Source organism: Ambystoma mexicanum, chromosome 3p (genome assembly GCF_040938575.1).
Source record: "Ambystoma mexicanum isolate Mex_15411 chromosome 3p, UKY_AmexF1_1, whole genome shotgun sequence".
Classification (NCBI taxonomy): domain Eukaryota; kingdom Metazoa; phylum Chordata; class Amphibia; order Caudata; family Ambystomatidae; genus Ambystoma; species Ambystoma mexicanum.
This window is the reverse complement of record NC_090925.1, coordinates 502,588,663-502,601,147: the sequence shown is the minus strand read 5'-3', so window position 1 is coordinate 502,601,147 and position 12,485 is coordinate 502,588,663. Positions and strand designations below refer to the sequence as shown.

At 42.3% G+C, this 12,485-nt stretch overlaps 1 protein-coding gene across 1 annotated transcript in view; it reads right to left on the bottom strand.

The window, feature by feature from the left end:
- The window catches only part of RIPOR3 (RIPOR family member 3), an 898,683-nt gene that overhangs the window by 16,406 nt on the left and 869,792 nt on the right, over nucleotides 1-12,485 (bottom strand). Inside the window, exons 21-22 of the mRNA XM_069651171.1 lie at nucleotides 6,314-6,516; nucleotides 3,544-3,627 (exon numbers count right to left, since the gene is read on the bottom strand). Coding sequence (XP_069507272.1) covers nucleotides 3,544-3,627; nucleotides 6,314-6,516 — 287 coding nt within the window. The remainder of the gene's footprint in view (nucleotides 1-3,543; nucleotides 3,628-6,313; nucleotides 6,517-12,485) is intronic.

The following is a 12,485-nucleotide window of genomic DNA, read 5'->3' as shown; positions in this document are numbered from 1 at the left end:
ATTTTTGGGGTGCGATTCTCTATACCAAATTTGCATTTATTCTATCTACCAATCTCATCCCAAAATCTTGGCTTAACGCCATAATAATTCCTCTATATAAGAAAGGGAATCCAAATTTACCCTCGAATTTCAGACCAATTGCATTAATGGATGCCTCTGAAAAGGTTTTTTCTATAATTCTACTTCAACGACTCCAAAGTTTTATTAAGAATAAGAATATATTCTCAAAGTTTCAAACAGGGTTTCGTAAGTATATGGGGACTTCGTTAAACGCTCTCATTATCTCCCACATATTTGCTCAAACTAAAATATCAGATTCTGACACTGTCTATATGGCTGCACTTGATATGAGCAGTGCTTTTGACTCAGTCATAAGAGAGGTTTTATGGTCAAAACTCTTAAAACTTGGTTTTCCAAAAAGAATGATTCAACTAGTTGCAATGCTACACAACCACACGACATATCAAATTAGGGTAACCAGAGATGGCGCCTTAACTGCTCCTATTATGACTATGACAGGTGTCAAACAAGGCTGTAATATGGCTGCCACTTTATTTAACCTATACCTTTGTGATATGGATATGTTGTGGAATGAATCTGGTATGTTTCCTGTGAAACTAGGGGAACTGAAAATTTCATGGTTATGTTTTGCAGATGATATCTTACTATTTGATCGAACTCCTAGTGGTCTACAGTTAAAACTGAATCGATTTGCTAAATATGCAGCATCTCACAATCTATCACCCAATTCTTCAAAATCACAAATTGTGGTTTTCCGAAATTTCAGAAAAATTAAATCGTACAAGTGGCAACTTAATGGCATTGATATCGAATGCGAAAACTCAATTCGTTATCTGGGGTATCCCCTAAATGTCCAGTACTCTCTCATATTTTGGCAGAAATACCTAAAGATGAAGGTCCGTCCACTTGTGTCGATGATGAAGATCATGCTGAGAACAATCTGTGAATTTTCGTTGCAACCATTGATTGATTTTTATTTATTGAAAGTGGAACCGATCCTCTTATACGGGTTAGATATATGTCTTCATGACGTAGGGGTCATATTGAATCAAATTCAGGGTAGTGTGTGGAAAAGCGTATTGGGGCTATCTACATCAGTTCCCAATTCTATAATTAGGCACGAACTTGGTCTAGTATCTCTAGCAGCTAGATGGGTTTGGCGAAAACTATCACGCTATGCTGATATTATGGCACCTCACAAGTACTCTCTATATGTGGACGTATATGGGTTGGTTGTGCGGTCAGAATTAAAATCCATGTGTGCTTTTGTTAATCAAATGAATCTAATCCTCGTTGATTGTGACTGCACAATTTCTGACCTAGTAATGAAACTCCCAAAAGTCAAAAGAAACCTATTTGATCGGGACTGGTCAACCACCTTAGATTGTAATAATTCATATCGTCTGTATGCGGAATATGCCAAAAGGCCACGTAGTAGAGATATGAGATCGTCGTATTTGGTGTTATGTCCATCAAGTAAGATACGGAGAGCATATTTAAGGTTTAAACTAAATCAATATCATACACTTGAAAGAATCTACCTGTGGCGTATCTATAAAGGTGCCTTTTCAACTCAACACTGTCGCTTTTGTGACTGTGACATTAATGAAACCATGAAACATCTTGTTATTGAATGTATTTTTTTTTAACAGGATAGAAAAAATTTATTGGGGAAATTTGCTCCGAAAGATACTGATATTTCCAAAACATCATTATGGGACAGTTGTATGTATGGAGGGAGCATGGTACTTGTCATTTCGCTAACTCGCTTGCTGAGTAAAATTGAAAATGCGTTAGAAAGTGTAAATGTCTATTATAACCCTACAAGCTAAATCTGTGCATTTCAAGGTGTGGTCTATCGAAATCCTTGGTATGTCTAGGGCAGGCCAATCTTAATATGGGTATGAGAAGGTTGCGTAAAGTAACAAATCATAAAGACACAATGTAATTTTCTGAATTAACAATGCTAAATTTTAAGTTGCAAAAGAAACGGTTGATGATCTAACTGTCATTTGAAATTTTAATGAATAACATATGAAATTTTCAAAAGTTTTGTAAAAGTTTGCTTTTTGTAAAACTATAAGCAAAACGCTAATGTCTTTTAAAATAAAAAAAAATAAAATAAAAAAAAAATAAAAAAAAAAAAAAAATAGGATAGTGTTGTTAGGTTGCTGGAAATCCGCTACGTCTCCAGTGGAACTTTACCTACAGTTCTCTTAAAGAAACCCAAGAGCGAGAGGGAGACCTATAGTACCTAATGGGTTAACGGCTTCCTAGGAGATGGCCTGTTCCCACCTGTAGGGAAGTCACTGAGGTGATCAAGTATAGTGAGATTCCAGCAAGGGGAAGAATGCCGGAAGCAAGAGTGAGTGGTCATAATCTGCCAAGTTGCTTTTCTTTTGTTGCTTTTGTTGCTGATCTATGAAGATTAGACATAGAAAGAGAGAGAGAGAGAGAGAGAGAGAGAGAGAGAGAGAGAGAGAGAGAGAGAGAGAGAGAGGTAGAGAGAGAGAGAGAGAGAGGTCCTGGTGTTTGTCACTTAATCCAATTATTCTTTACCCGCGAGGTTCTGTGAATACAGCTGAGAACAAGCACAGTGGCAAACTGGAGATTCAGGGGATCTGCAGGGGTCAGTGGCTCCCGTGGGTTTTGATTGGTTGGGATCTTACGCTACTACTGAAAACTTTGTATAGCCTCTCTCAATGATTAAGTGAAGAGCAAGTTGGAGCTACTACTGGTAACTATGTAAATTTTGCATGTTGTCAGTCAGAGTACCAACTATGCAAATTGTACAGTCTCTTCATGAGTAAGTTAAGAGTAAGTCAGAGCTACTACTGGTAAATATATGAATTTTATAACTTCCCTCCACACAAGTCAAGTGTAAGTGAATTGTATAGTCTCTTTTCAAAAGTAAATCAGAGCTACTTTTGGTAACCTTCTGCACTGTCTAGTCTCTCGGGAGTAGGTCAAGAGGAAGTCAGAGCTACTGCTGGTAACTTCTTTGTGAATTGTAAAGTCTCTTCCATGAATATGTCAGGAGTAAGACAGAGCTGCTACTGGTAACTTTGTTAACTATAGTATCCCTCTCCGTGAGTACATCAAGATTAGGTCAAAGTTAATAATGACAACTTTGTGAATTGTATACTTTCTCGACATGAGTAAGTCAAGAGTAAGTAAGAGCTACTATTGGTAACTTTGTTAACTGTAATATCTCTCTCCAAGGGGTAAGTCCAGAGTAAGTCCAGAGTAAGTAAGAGGTACTAGAAGGCGCCCTTGTAAATTATACAGTCTCTTTCCCAAAGTAAATAAAGGATTGAGTTAGATGTGCTACCAATAGCGAACTTGTGAATCGGCCTCTTAGGGCCTGATTTACTAAATGTTTTTCAATGGGATTGAGCCATTGTAAAATGCTTTTGTAAATCAGGGTCGGAGTCACACACATACACATGTACATCGTATGAAAAACAGTACATTATTGCAGAGGCAATAAGGAATTGTTTGGAACATAAATCTTTCACTTACTCTCAAATGCTTAAGGGCCAGGCAAGCGGCTTGTTGTAAATGGACATCTTTGCCTTGTAAGATCTCTGTGTAAAAAATGCCTGCCTGAAATAAAAAAATATGTACATTAAAACCTATACCGTGAGCTTCTAAAGAAAAGGCTTTAATTTTCTAACCTTTTCCACCTAGTAAAAGGGAACATGATCAATTGGAGAGCCTTTGCGGTCACTGTGCAACAGAATATCTGACATTTGAACCCAAGCAAATGCACTTGGCCCCCGTTTTGCTGCTTGGATGTGGACGTCTGTCTAGGGTGGCCAACTTTTAGACTGGAGCAAGCAGGTTGTGCTCCCAAACATATAGTGGAAGGATGTTTGCGCTGTGGCAAATGGGAAGCTGTCTGATTGTGGTGCTATATTTGCTGCGTCACATAAATAGGAACAGATTTTGCCTCAACATTGTCCCCTCTTTCCTTTCACAATGGAAAAGTGAAGCAACCTTGCTTTTTTGCTTCCTATTGGAGAAAAGAAAAACAATTAAATATTTTTGCTCAGTTTTCCTGCCCTGGTACAGAATGTTAGGTAGTTGGGTCTGAGCTAAATTTGCAGCAAGCCGGGTTTACTCTATCACGCTGCCGAAAACAAATGAACAACATCACTTCACTCCAATGCCAAACCATGATGTGTTATAGATGTGCTCAGTACCTGTTTACTCCGTACCCTATCATCCACACCGCAGAGACTGGTTCTAAGTGCATCCACTCAATTTTTAGCACTACGGCAAATGTGGATACTCTGGCCCTCAAAGCGTGGCTCAGTGGTCCTGACCCCATCCATCAAAAATGTGCGTTTTGTGGAAGACTGCACACCTGGCTATGCCATCTGCCTGTACCATTTGCAATCAAATTCAATCTCCCAAATCATGCACCTGTGAAACCTACTGAAACAAACCAAATCTGTACCTTGATCATGAAGTTCAAGTTATGGTCATGTCTACAACTGAAACACCACAGCTTGTTTTCTACTCCCCAAGATGAGAGAACCCCTTTGGTAATAGGTAACTTCAGCAGTACTGCAGTCAGGGGTGTTGCTAGGTCTGGAAAAGATCCGGGGCTACACTAATGTCGGGACTAGGGGCTAGCTAGCCTTTTGGTTGTAGACCCTGAGATTCTATCTGTGGCTACAACCAAAAGACCCGGGGCTATATCACCCTAAGCCCCCCACCCCCAGCAACGCCTCTGACTGCAGTTATGCAGTACTACCTGTGGTACATGCTGGCAGCATACAGTCGGCAGAAGGCATACTTTTCTCCATTTTCAGTAGCTAAAGAATTTAAGTATGTACGGCTGACAAGCACACTACTCCCAGCCATGGCATAATTGAATCTCAGGGGCATTGCCCCTCCAGGGCAAACCACTCCTCCATTATATCCACCTTAACACATGATTCACAATGAGGCAGCTGGCTGTGTGTGCTACTTTCTATGATCCGCTTAAATGTGATCCTTATTTTGTGGGTAATTTCCAGCATTTTCGTGAAGGATCTTGTTCAGTTCGGTAATGAGTTATGGCCCACATGCCCAAATAAAAGTGTAAACTTCTGAGGATTCAGCACCAGAAGAACATGATGCAAAAAGCATCACCTGACCCTTGCAAATGTACACTGTCTGTTCCTCTTTGGAAATATATCCCAATCAATTCACCAACCTAGCCACTAGCTCATCAACCTAGCCACACGCTCACCAGCCTAGCCACAAGCTCACCAACCTAGCCACAAGCTCACCAAGCTAGCCACAAGCTCACCAGCCTAGACACAAGCTCACCAGCCTAGTCACAAGGTCATCATGCTCACCAACCTAGCCACAAGCTACCAGACTAGCACACAAGCTCACTAGCCTAGCGCACAAGCTCACCAACCTAGCCACAAGCTACCAGCCTAGCGCACAAGCTCATCAGACTAGCGCACAAGCTCACCAACCTAGCCACAAGTTCACCAGCCTAGCCCACACGCTCACCAGCCTAGCCCACAAGCTCACGAACCTAGATTGCAAAAGACTACATATAAAAGTCTTTGGATCTGCGGTCCGACACCAAGAAGAAAAAAAATCACTGCTTTTTGTAGAAGTGACATGTATAGATCTTTCTCTTTACTAGGCCTGCCTCTATGAAAACATTGCTGTTCAATAGGGAATGTAATACAGCATTCAAATCACCTGAACATTTCAAGAACTGCCCTCTACTAGATTAGAGGTGATTGTCTGGAAGAGCCCATATTTTCACCACTAGAATTGACTGATATAGTGTTATATAGAAATATTCCCTTTGTTATATCATAATTTTATTCGGTGCAAACCTGTTAAAAGCACAAGATAGAGAAGAGCAGATAATCAGCAGATCCGGAGATACAATTACACATGCATAAAAAGTTCTAGAGTACTATTCATAGTGGTGTAGAAATGAAGAAAGGACGTCACTTCCTGGTTGGCCAGGGCAGCGAAGTCCATTCTTCATTTCCATGGCTTGGAGACAGAGCTGGGGAAGACAGGCAAAAGTGCACTGTGGACGTCTGTCTTGTACCTGCGTGCTAATCGATTGTTTCCTGTGGCAGCGGTCATTCTGGCCTCCTATGTCACCCTCAGCCCTCCTTATGCACCCTTCTTTGCTTGGGCTCATAAATCAGGATTGTGGGAAAATAATAGGTCGTATTGTCCGGTGGCATGGACAATACTGCTTAAATATTGATTTCAACCAAAACATGTTGTGGATTTTCAGTGTTCTAAATAATAGCTTCACCTTGTCTCTGAATGGCTTGTGTGTGGCTGCTCGGCAGAGACATGATTTGGCCGCTTTGCAGACTTTGAGGTTCTCATCGAGCTGCAGAATCGCAAGCATCCGTAGTGTCTGGGGCAGCGGTTGCAGCTGCCGCAGCCGCTTCCCCTTCAGCTTCTTGATCTTCTTCAACCGTCCGGGCACCTGAAGGTCTTCTATGAGTGTCACTGCAGGGAAAGAGCGATATGTCACCAGCGATAATGTCGGCACATTCTGGACTGTCGATCTAAAAGCAACTAGAGGGTCGAATCTAGCAACTCCTCAGGGCAAAACATTATTCACATGCAGGCTGTACAGCCATAAATCGCCCCTGAAATTGACTAACTTACTCCGTCGTACCTTTGTAATTTGGTGTTAAGTGATCCTTTTGAGTATTTGAATCTGGGTAACATTTCACACGTAAGTACAAGTTAGCAATGTGAGGCTGAAATTGGTAGTTTTATGCACATGTTGATTAAATGCCATAGAATAAAGTAATTCTGAAACCGTTTCAGAGGGAAGACTCACTTGAGAATGGGTTTCTCGATGTAGTTGTTCGAGAGAGTGAACATATTCAATAATAATACGATTCTAGCAAGGACAATTAAATTGCCTATTTTGTACATCACTCTGGCGTATTTTGGTATAATATACATAGGGCCTCATTACACGGAAGGCGGTAAGGGTTAACGGTCACCGGTAATGGTACCGGTGAACGTTAACCCTTACCGCCTTACTACGAGGTCCCTTTGCGGGTAGGTAATTTAACACCTGCTGTTTAGCAGGCGTTAAAAACCAACCCGCAAAGGGACCAGGGTGCTAATTACGGTACCGCAATTTGCGGCACCGTAATTAGCACCTTCCCCATTCCCATAGAGCCCTATGGGGCAAAAATGGAAATGGGGAAGGGCAATGGGGGAAGGGGGAATTACCGCCCCGCCAACCTTGGAATAGGACGGTAATTCCCCTTTTCACCAAGGCGGTGCCGGTATTTTACCGGCATGGACCAAGGTGCTAATAGCACCTTGGTCCTCCGCCTACCGTGTAATGAGGCCCATAGACTCATTCGGTTTTTCAAAATGCAGGCAGATAATATGCAGTGGTGTGTGACTGTAAGGTGGCTTTTCTCGGGGGAGCTCTTATGCAGGGCTTCAATCCCAGGGCCATCAAAGTATAGAAAGCTTTGAAGGTCCTCACTTACCTGGCTCTCCTCCCTCAACACCCCTCTCTCTTCCCCCCGCCCCCCTGTCGGACAAAGCTGGAGCAAGATATGTTTCCTGTCAGGATCCAGGGAGAGTGTCAAATTCCATCTATGTAAACAATTGCTGGGTTTCAAAAGTCTGAGACCTGCTAACTCCCAGCTTGCGTGGAGATTTCAGAGGCTGGAGTCCAACAGGGAAGCCCTGCCTTATGTCCTGGGGCAGGTGTGACAGGTGCTGAACTACATAATGATGTGTAGGGGAAGGAAGAAATACATAGCATCAAGGGTCACATGTCACCAATGGCCTTTGGGTGGATCGCTTTCCCTGACTTTGATATGTCTCCATCTCCCCGAGAGACGCGAGAGGAGCAGGAGCAGGTAGACGCAAGCGACTGGCAGTTCCTCTCAGGGGAGTTAGGCTCTTGAGAGCCAGTGCTGGGACAGCTGGTCACTCAGCAGTGGCGTGGGCAGTGGGAGCTGCTTACATCAGAGGGCCAGAGGATGGACCTCTCTCATTGGAGTAACATTGTTTTGGCCATAAGACTATTTTGAAAGCTATACAATAGCATCTATGTTCATACTAAATGTGTTTATGATTCTTCTGCATGCACGACTTAGAGTGCTTTCAAACATGGGGTATAGAGTTGTTTCAGCCCTGTTGGTCCAATTCCAAGTGTCCAGAAGAGGGAGCACCCGAACAGCCTCCCTAGGGAAGTGGTGGTAGCCAAAGAGGACAGCTGCCTTTTTTTTGTTAACCCTCTTAAGAGCACTAATGAGGAGCAAATGGCATGCTCCGTGAAAGTGTATGGACTCATGGCATCAGTGTAGGATTTGATAGTGAATGCTGGTGCAGGACAGAGGGTATTTACCCCACATTATCATCAGTGTGCAAGGGAAGACAAGATTAGGATGTTACACGATATCTGCCAACCTGTGGATTCTAGATTTACCGCTGGAATAGCAAGGAATGGACAGAAAAGAAGACCCACAGAAGAATTAGATGGTGATTTCTTTCCTAATCTGAGCTCAAGCACTCTAGAGAGGAGAAAAGACGTTCGGGCTTCTTTGCATTGGGTCTGGACATTCAGATGTTTATCCATGAGCCAGCAACACTCACATAGCGCCAGGAGACCACCTGCTGTATACGTGGTCTCTACAAAATGAAATGGAAATAGAAACATGTACTTTCAAAGGGTAAATGTGTATGTTCTCCCAAAAACAGATGGCCACTCGGGCATTCAAGGAGCGGTAAGAGCCGGGCGATACCTGATAGATTGGTGTTGGATGTGAGTGTGCTAAAAGAAGCTTTCAATCCATAATGAATGTTTACTGAGTGTAAATTGATGTCCTCCATCTCCACCCCCATGTTCACCTCTGTCTCCACTGCCATGCTCCACCTGCATCCTTTTGCTGACCCGTATTCATTCACATCTTCTGAAGGGTATCTGATAATGCTACAACGGGATGGAGGTCTGGGCAATTAACAGAAATGTAGAGAAAACTTCAGAATTTGCTAGATTAAGATGATTCCCTGGACTATATGGTTGAACGATTTAAATATGAGGAATGTGAAATTGATTCCTTTTCCAAAAATATATGTAACACAGCACCTCAACGAAAAGATATGAAACAATAAAAAATAATAGGTTTATATGACATTCCTGACTTGGTTGCACCCTGATTAGAGAGTTTGTGCTCAAGTCAGCATACTTTATTTTATTTTTATTTGTCACACTTGTATAGTGCACAGTTAGCCCCAAGGCATCACGGCGCTAGCAGACTAATAGGTTTCTTGCCTTGTTAGAGGCAGCGACTGGAAAGTGAAATAAATCGTGGAGCTGTGGCTAAGGGAGTGAGAAGAGATGAAGTGTTATACAGCATAGGGATCTATGTTTAGCCTATAATAAGATTCAGGCTGCCAATACCTATGTATTGTTCATGGGTGGCCTGACCCAATGGCTCATTGACAAATTGATCCTTGCCCCGGGAAATGTGTGCCATCAGTGTAGTAGTGGAAATTAATATAATGCTTACAGGGTATGTCTATGAGAGATGTTTAAGGCCTGAGTGGACACAAGTGCCATCTTTACAAGATATTCCACAAAACAGGTCTGGCTCACAATGTAAACGATCATTGACCGAAGGGAGCATTGGTCTGCCATAGCCATTAGATCGTCCCAAACATTCACCAGTGCAGTTTCGGTTCCACGCCTGTTGCAGAAACAAGGTTGAAGGGGGTTCCAGTAGATTCAGGCTCTCCTTATAGGAATGACATAGTTTGGTGAGTACTTGCTTTGCTATCATTGCAACAAAGGGCAGTCTGAGAAAGGATTCTATTGGCCAGCAAGAGAGGATCAAGAAGAGGCCCGTCGCGTAAGTGGGGAAATGAAAGAGACTTTGAAAGGCAATAGCGAGGAATCGATCTACACTGCATGGACATGTTGATAACATCTTTATCTAGGTCAGCCAGGATATCATCGGAGATGGCTGAGAGAGTTGTAGGGAAAGATCATTGGATTCTTTGGCAGGAGCAAGGCTTTTAATCGGTGGACAGGTGTCTTCTCGGTATGGACTATATTGAAAGCGAATTAGTGCACCAGCCACTGGTGGGTTATGATGATGGCGTTTGACTGTTCATTGGGATCCAGAAGCTGAAACATTCTCTACAATCCTCAACACGTTGACTTTAAAGTATTTTCCTACGTTGTCACAAAGCACCTGATGCTGGGGGTTGGAGCCCTGGATGAAATAGCTAGTTTGCTGATTTGTTCTAGTATTTTGTCAGAGAAGAATTATTGTTTTGCCTCAAGGAATAGCTTTGAGGGGAATCTTCCTGGTAGATTGTTTTTTTTAAGAGTTCATTGGTAACAACATTATGTATAGCTTATGCTTTGCCATTTCATGAATGAACCAACTTGTATGAGTTTCTCAAAACTGTATTGTTCAATAGGGGGCCAGGGAGTATTCAGAAATGGTGAGTCTGCGGGATAGGTAAATGATTTCTCTTATCGTTTGCTGGAGGCCACAGAGCATGGAAGGGAAGGGGAATTATCAATGTCACAACATCCAGGATCATGACAATACACAATGAAATTATGTAATGGCTAATAAAAAAAGGAGTCCTTAAAGTAACTCCTTGAACTAAGAATGTAGGTACTCCACAGACATTCGGAGTAAGAGCACGGCAATACCTATCGCATACGAGTGCACACACCTTACCTTGAGCAAAGGTGACATGGGTTTCAGGTAAATTTAATATTTTACCCTTTGGCCCTAGGCACAACCCCCACCGGGTAAATTATAAAAAGAACTGTAGCCCTCACGACTGGCGTAAAAGCCCAATTTATCCTCAAGCCAGGCATAGGTAACATGGAGATGTGTAATATCTGCCATCTGAAAGCGAGGAACCCAGTTCCTCTGGTGTGGGTACAGAGGAACCCAACCTCTTTTTTGTGCACAGTCATGAAGCCTTTGCTCTCAGACAACTAATTCAGTGCCCACATGTACTGCTCTAAATCTATTCCTTATTAGTTCATGATTGAATTTGCTTTAATTGCTACCTTTGACCCTATGGCGGCTTCACAACTGACTTTGTGGCCCTTCATTAAAAAGGATTTGGCATTGTACTTCTCTGGGATGGCGTGAGACTCATTAGTGGAATGTTCCTTTCAAGGTGGATCCACAGATTATTCATTTCTCTGATACAATTAAAACCAATACATAATACCTATTCAATATTCTGGAATTTTTTGTTTAATTAATGTATTTTCTTTGTTCAATATATCTTTAAACATAATTCCCCTCCCACGATTCTCATTGTGGTCTTCTTGTGTCTGACTTTACGTCCATACTAAAATTTCTGAAGCACCTCTATGTGTATCTGAATCAAGATATCATGACGGCTTATGAGTATGGCGGTGTGGGGGAAAGTGGCAGTAACAGAATAACTGCCACATTTTCTACTCCGCCATACTACGAGTTTGATCCTGGAGTGGGTGATTACCGCCAGCAGGTCCGCAGAAAAATTGACAAAATCGGAAAAATAACCCCTGGTGAAATTAACGCTGTGGTAATTCCGCCGAAATCCTCTATGCAAATTAATGGGGCTAACACTGCCACCACCACTTGTAATCCAGCGGTAAATCCACCGGACCTAGCTGCGGTAACAGTAATTCCGTTGGGCGGAATTCTGGTGGATTTATTACCGGAATACCACCCAACTCGTAATGAGGCCCTTTCTCCTAAATTCCTTCATGTATCTTATTCAAAGACTTTTCCTAAAGCAGCAAGCATTATTACAGGCATGTGTCATATCTGCGATGATAACTTCAAATCCAAGGTTGAAACCGACTGGGAACAACTCTCCAGTGCTCAACTTAAAACTAAAACTTGGAAGAAAGCTTGGCTGAAAGCCACCAATCAATCAATTTGAATGAAACTCAGACTGTGTTTTTTTTAGACAGGGACACATTGTAACTCCAAACAAAATCTCAGGATTTGCCGGACCCTTACAAACCTCTGCTCATCCTGTAACTCACCCCATGCGCCTTTTTTCATATGATATTGATTTTAATTTGCATTTTGGGGAAAGTTGTGAATAACCCCAGTCAAAGCTGACAGAATTTTATTTTTGATAAGCGCCTGGACATACATGATCCACGGGTAGAACATAATTACAGCCATGGTTGGGAGGATGCCTTGGCAACCGCAGCCATGTTTGAGAAGGTAGCCCGGTGGGGAGTTGAATTGTTTGACATGTATACAACAGCCTACAAGTCTGTGTTGCTTTGATGTTAGACTCTTCCCAAGGCATTGGTACACCAAGTAACATGGGAAATGTGACTAATGGAGGATTGTTTTACTGTCTGAGAACTTTAAAAGTGGTTATCTGGGCGTTAGACGCCAGGTTAGGTTATATTACGTGTAATGGAAAGATCTGCTCAAGGTGGTCTCTAT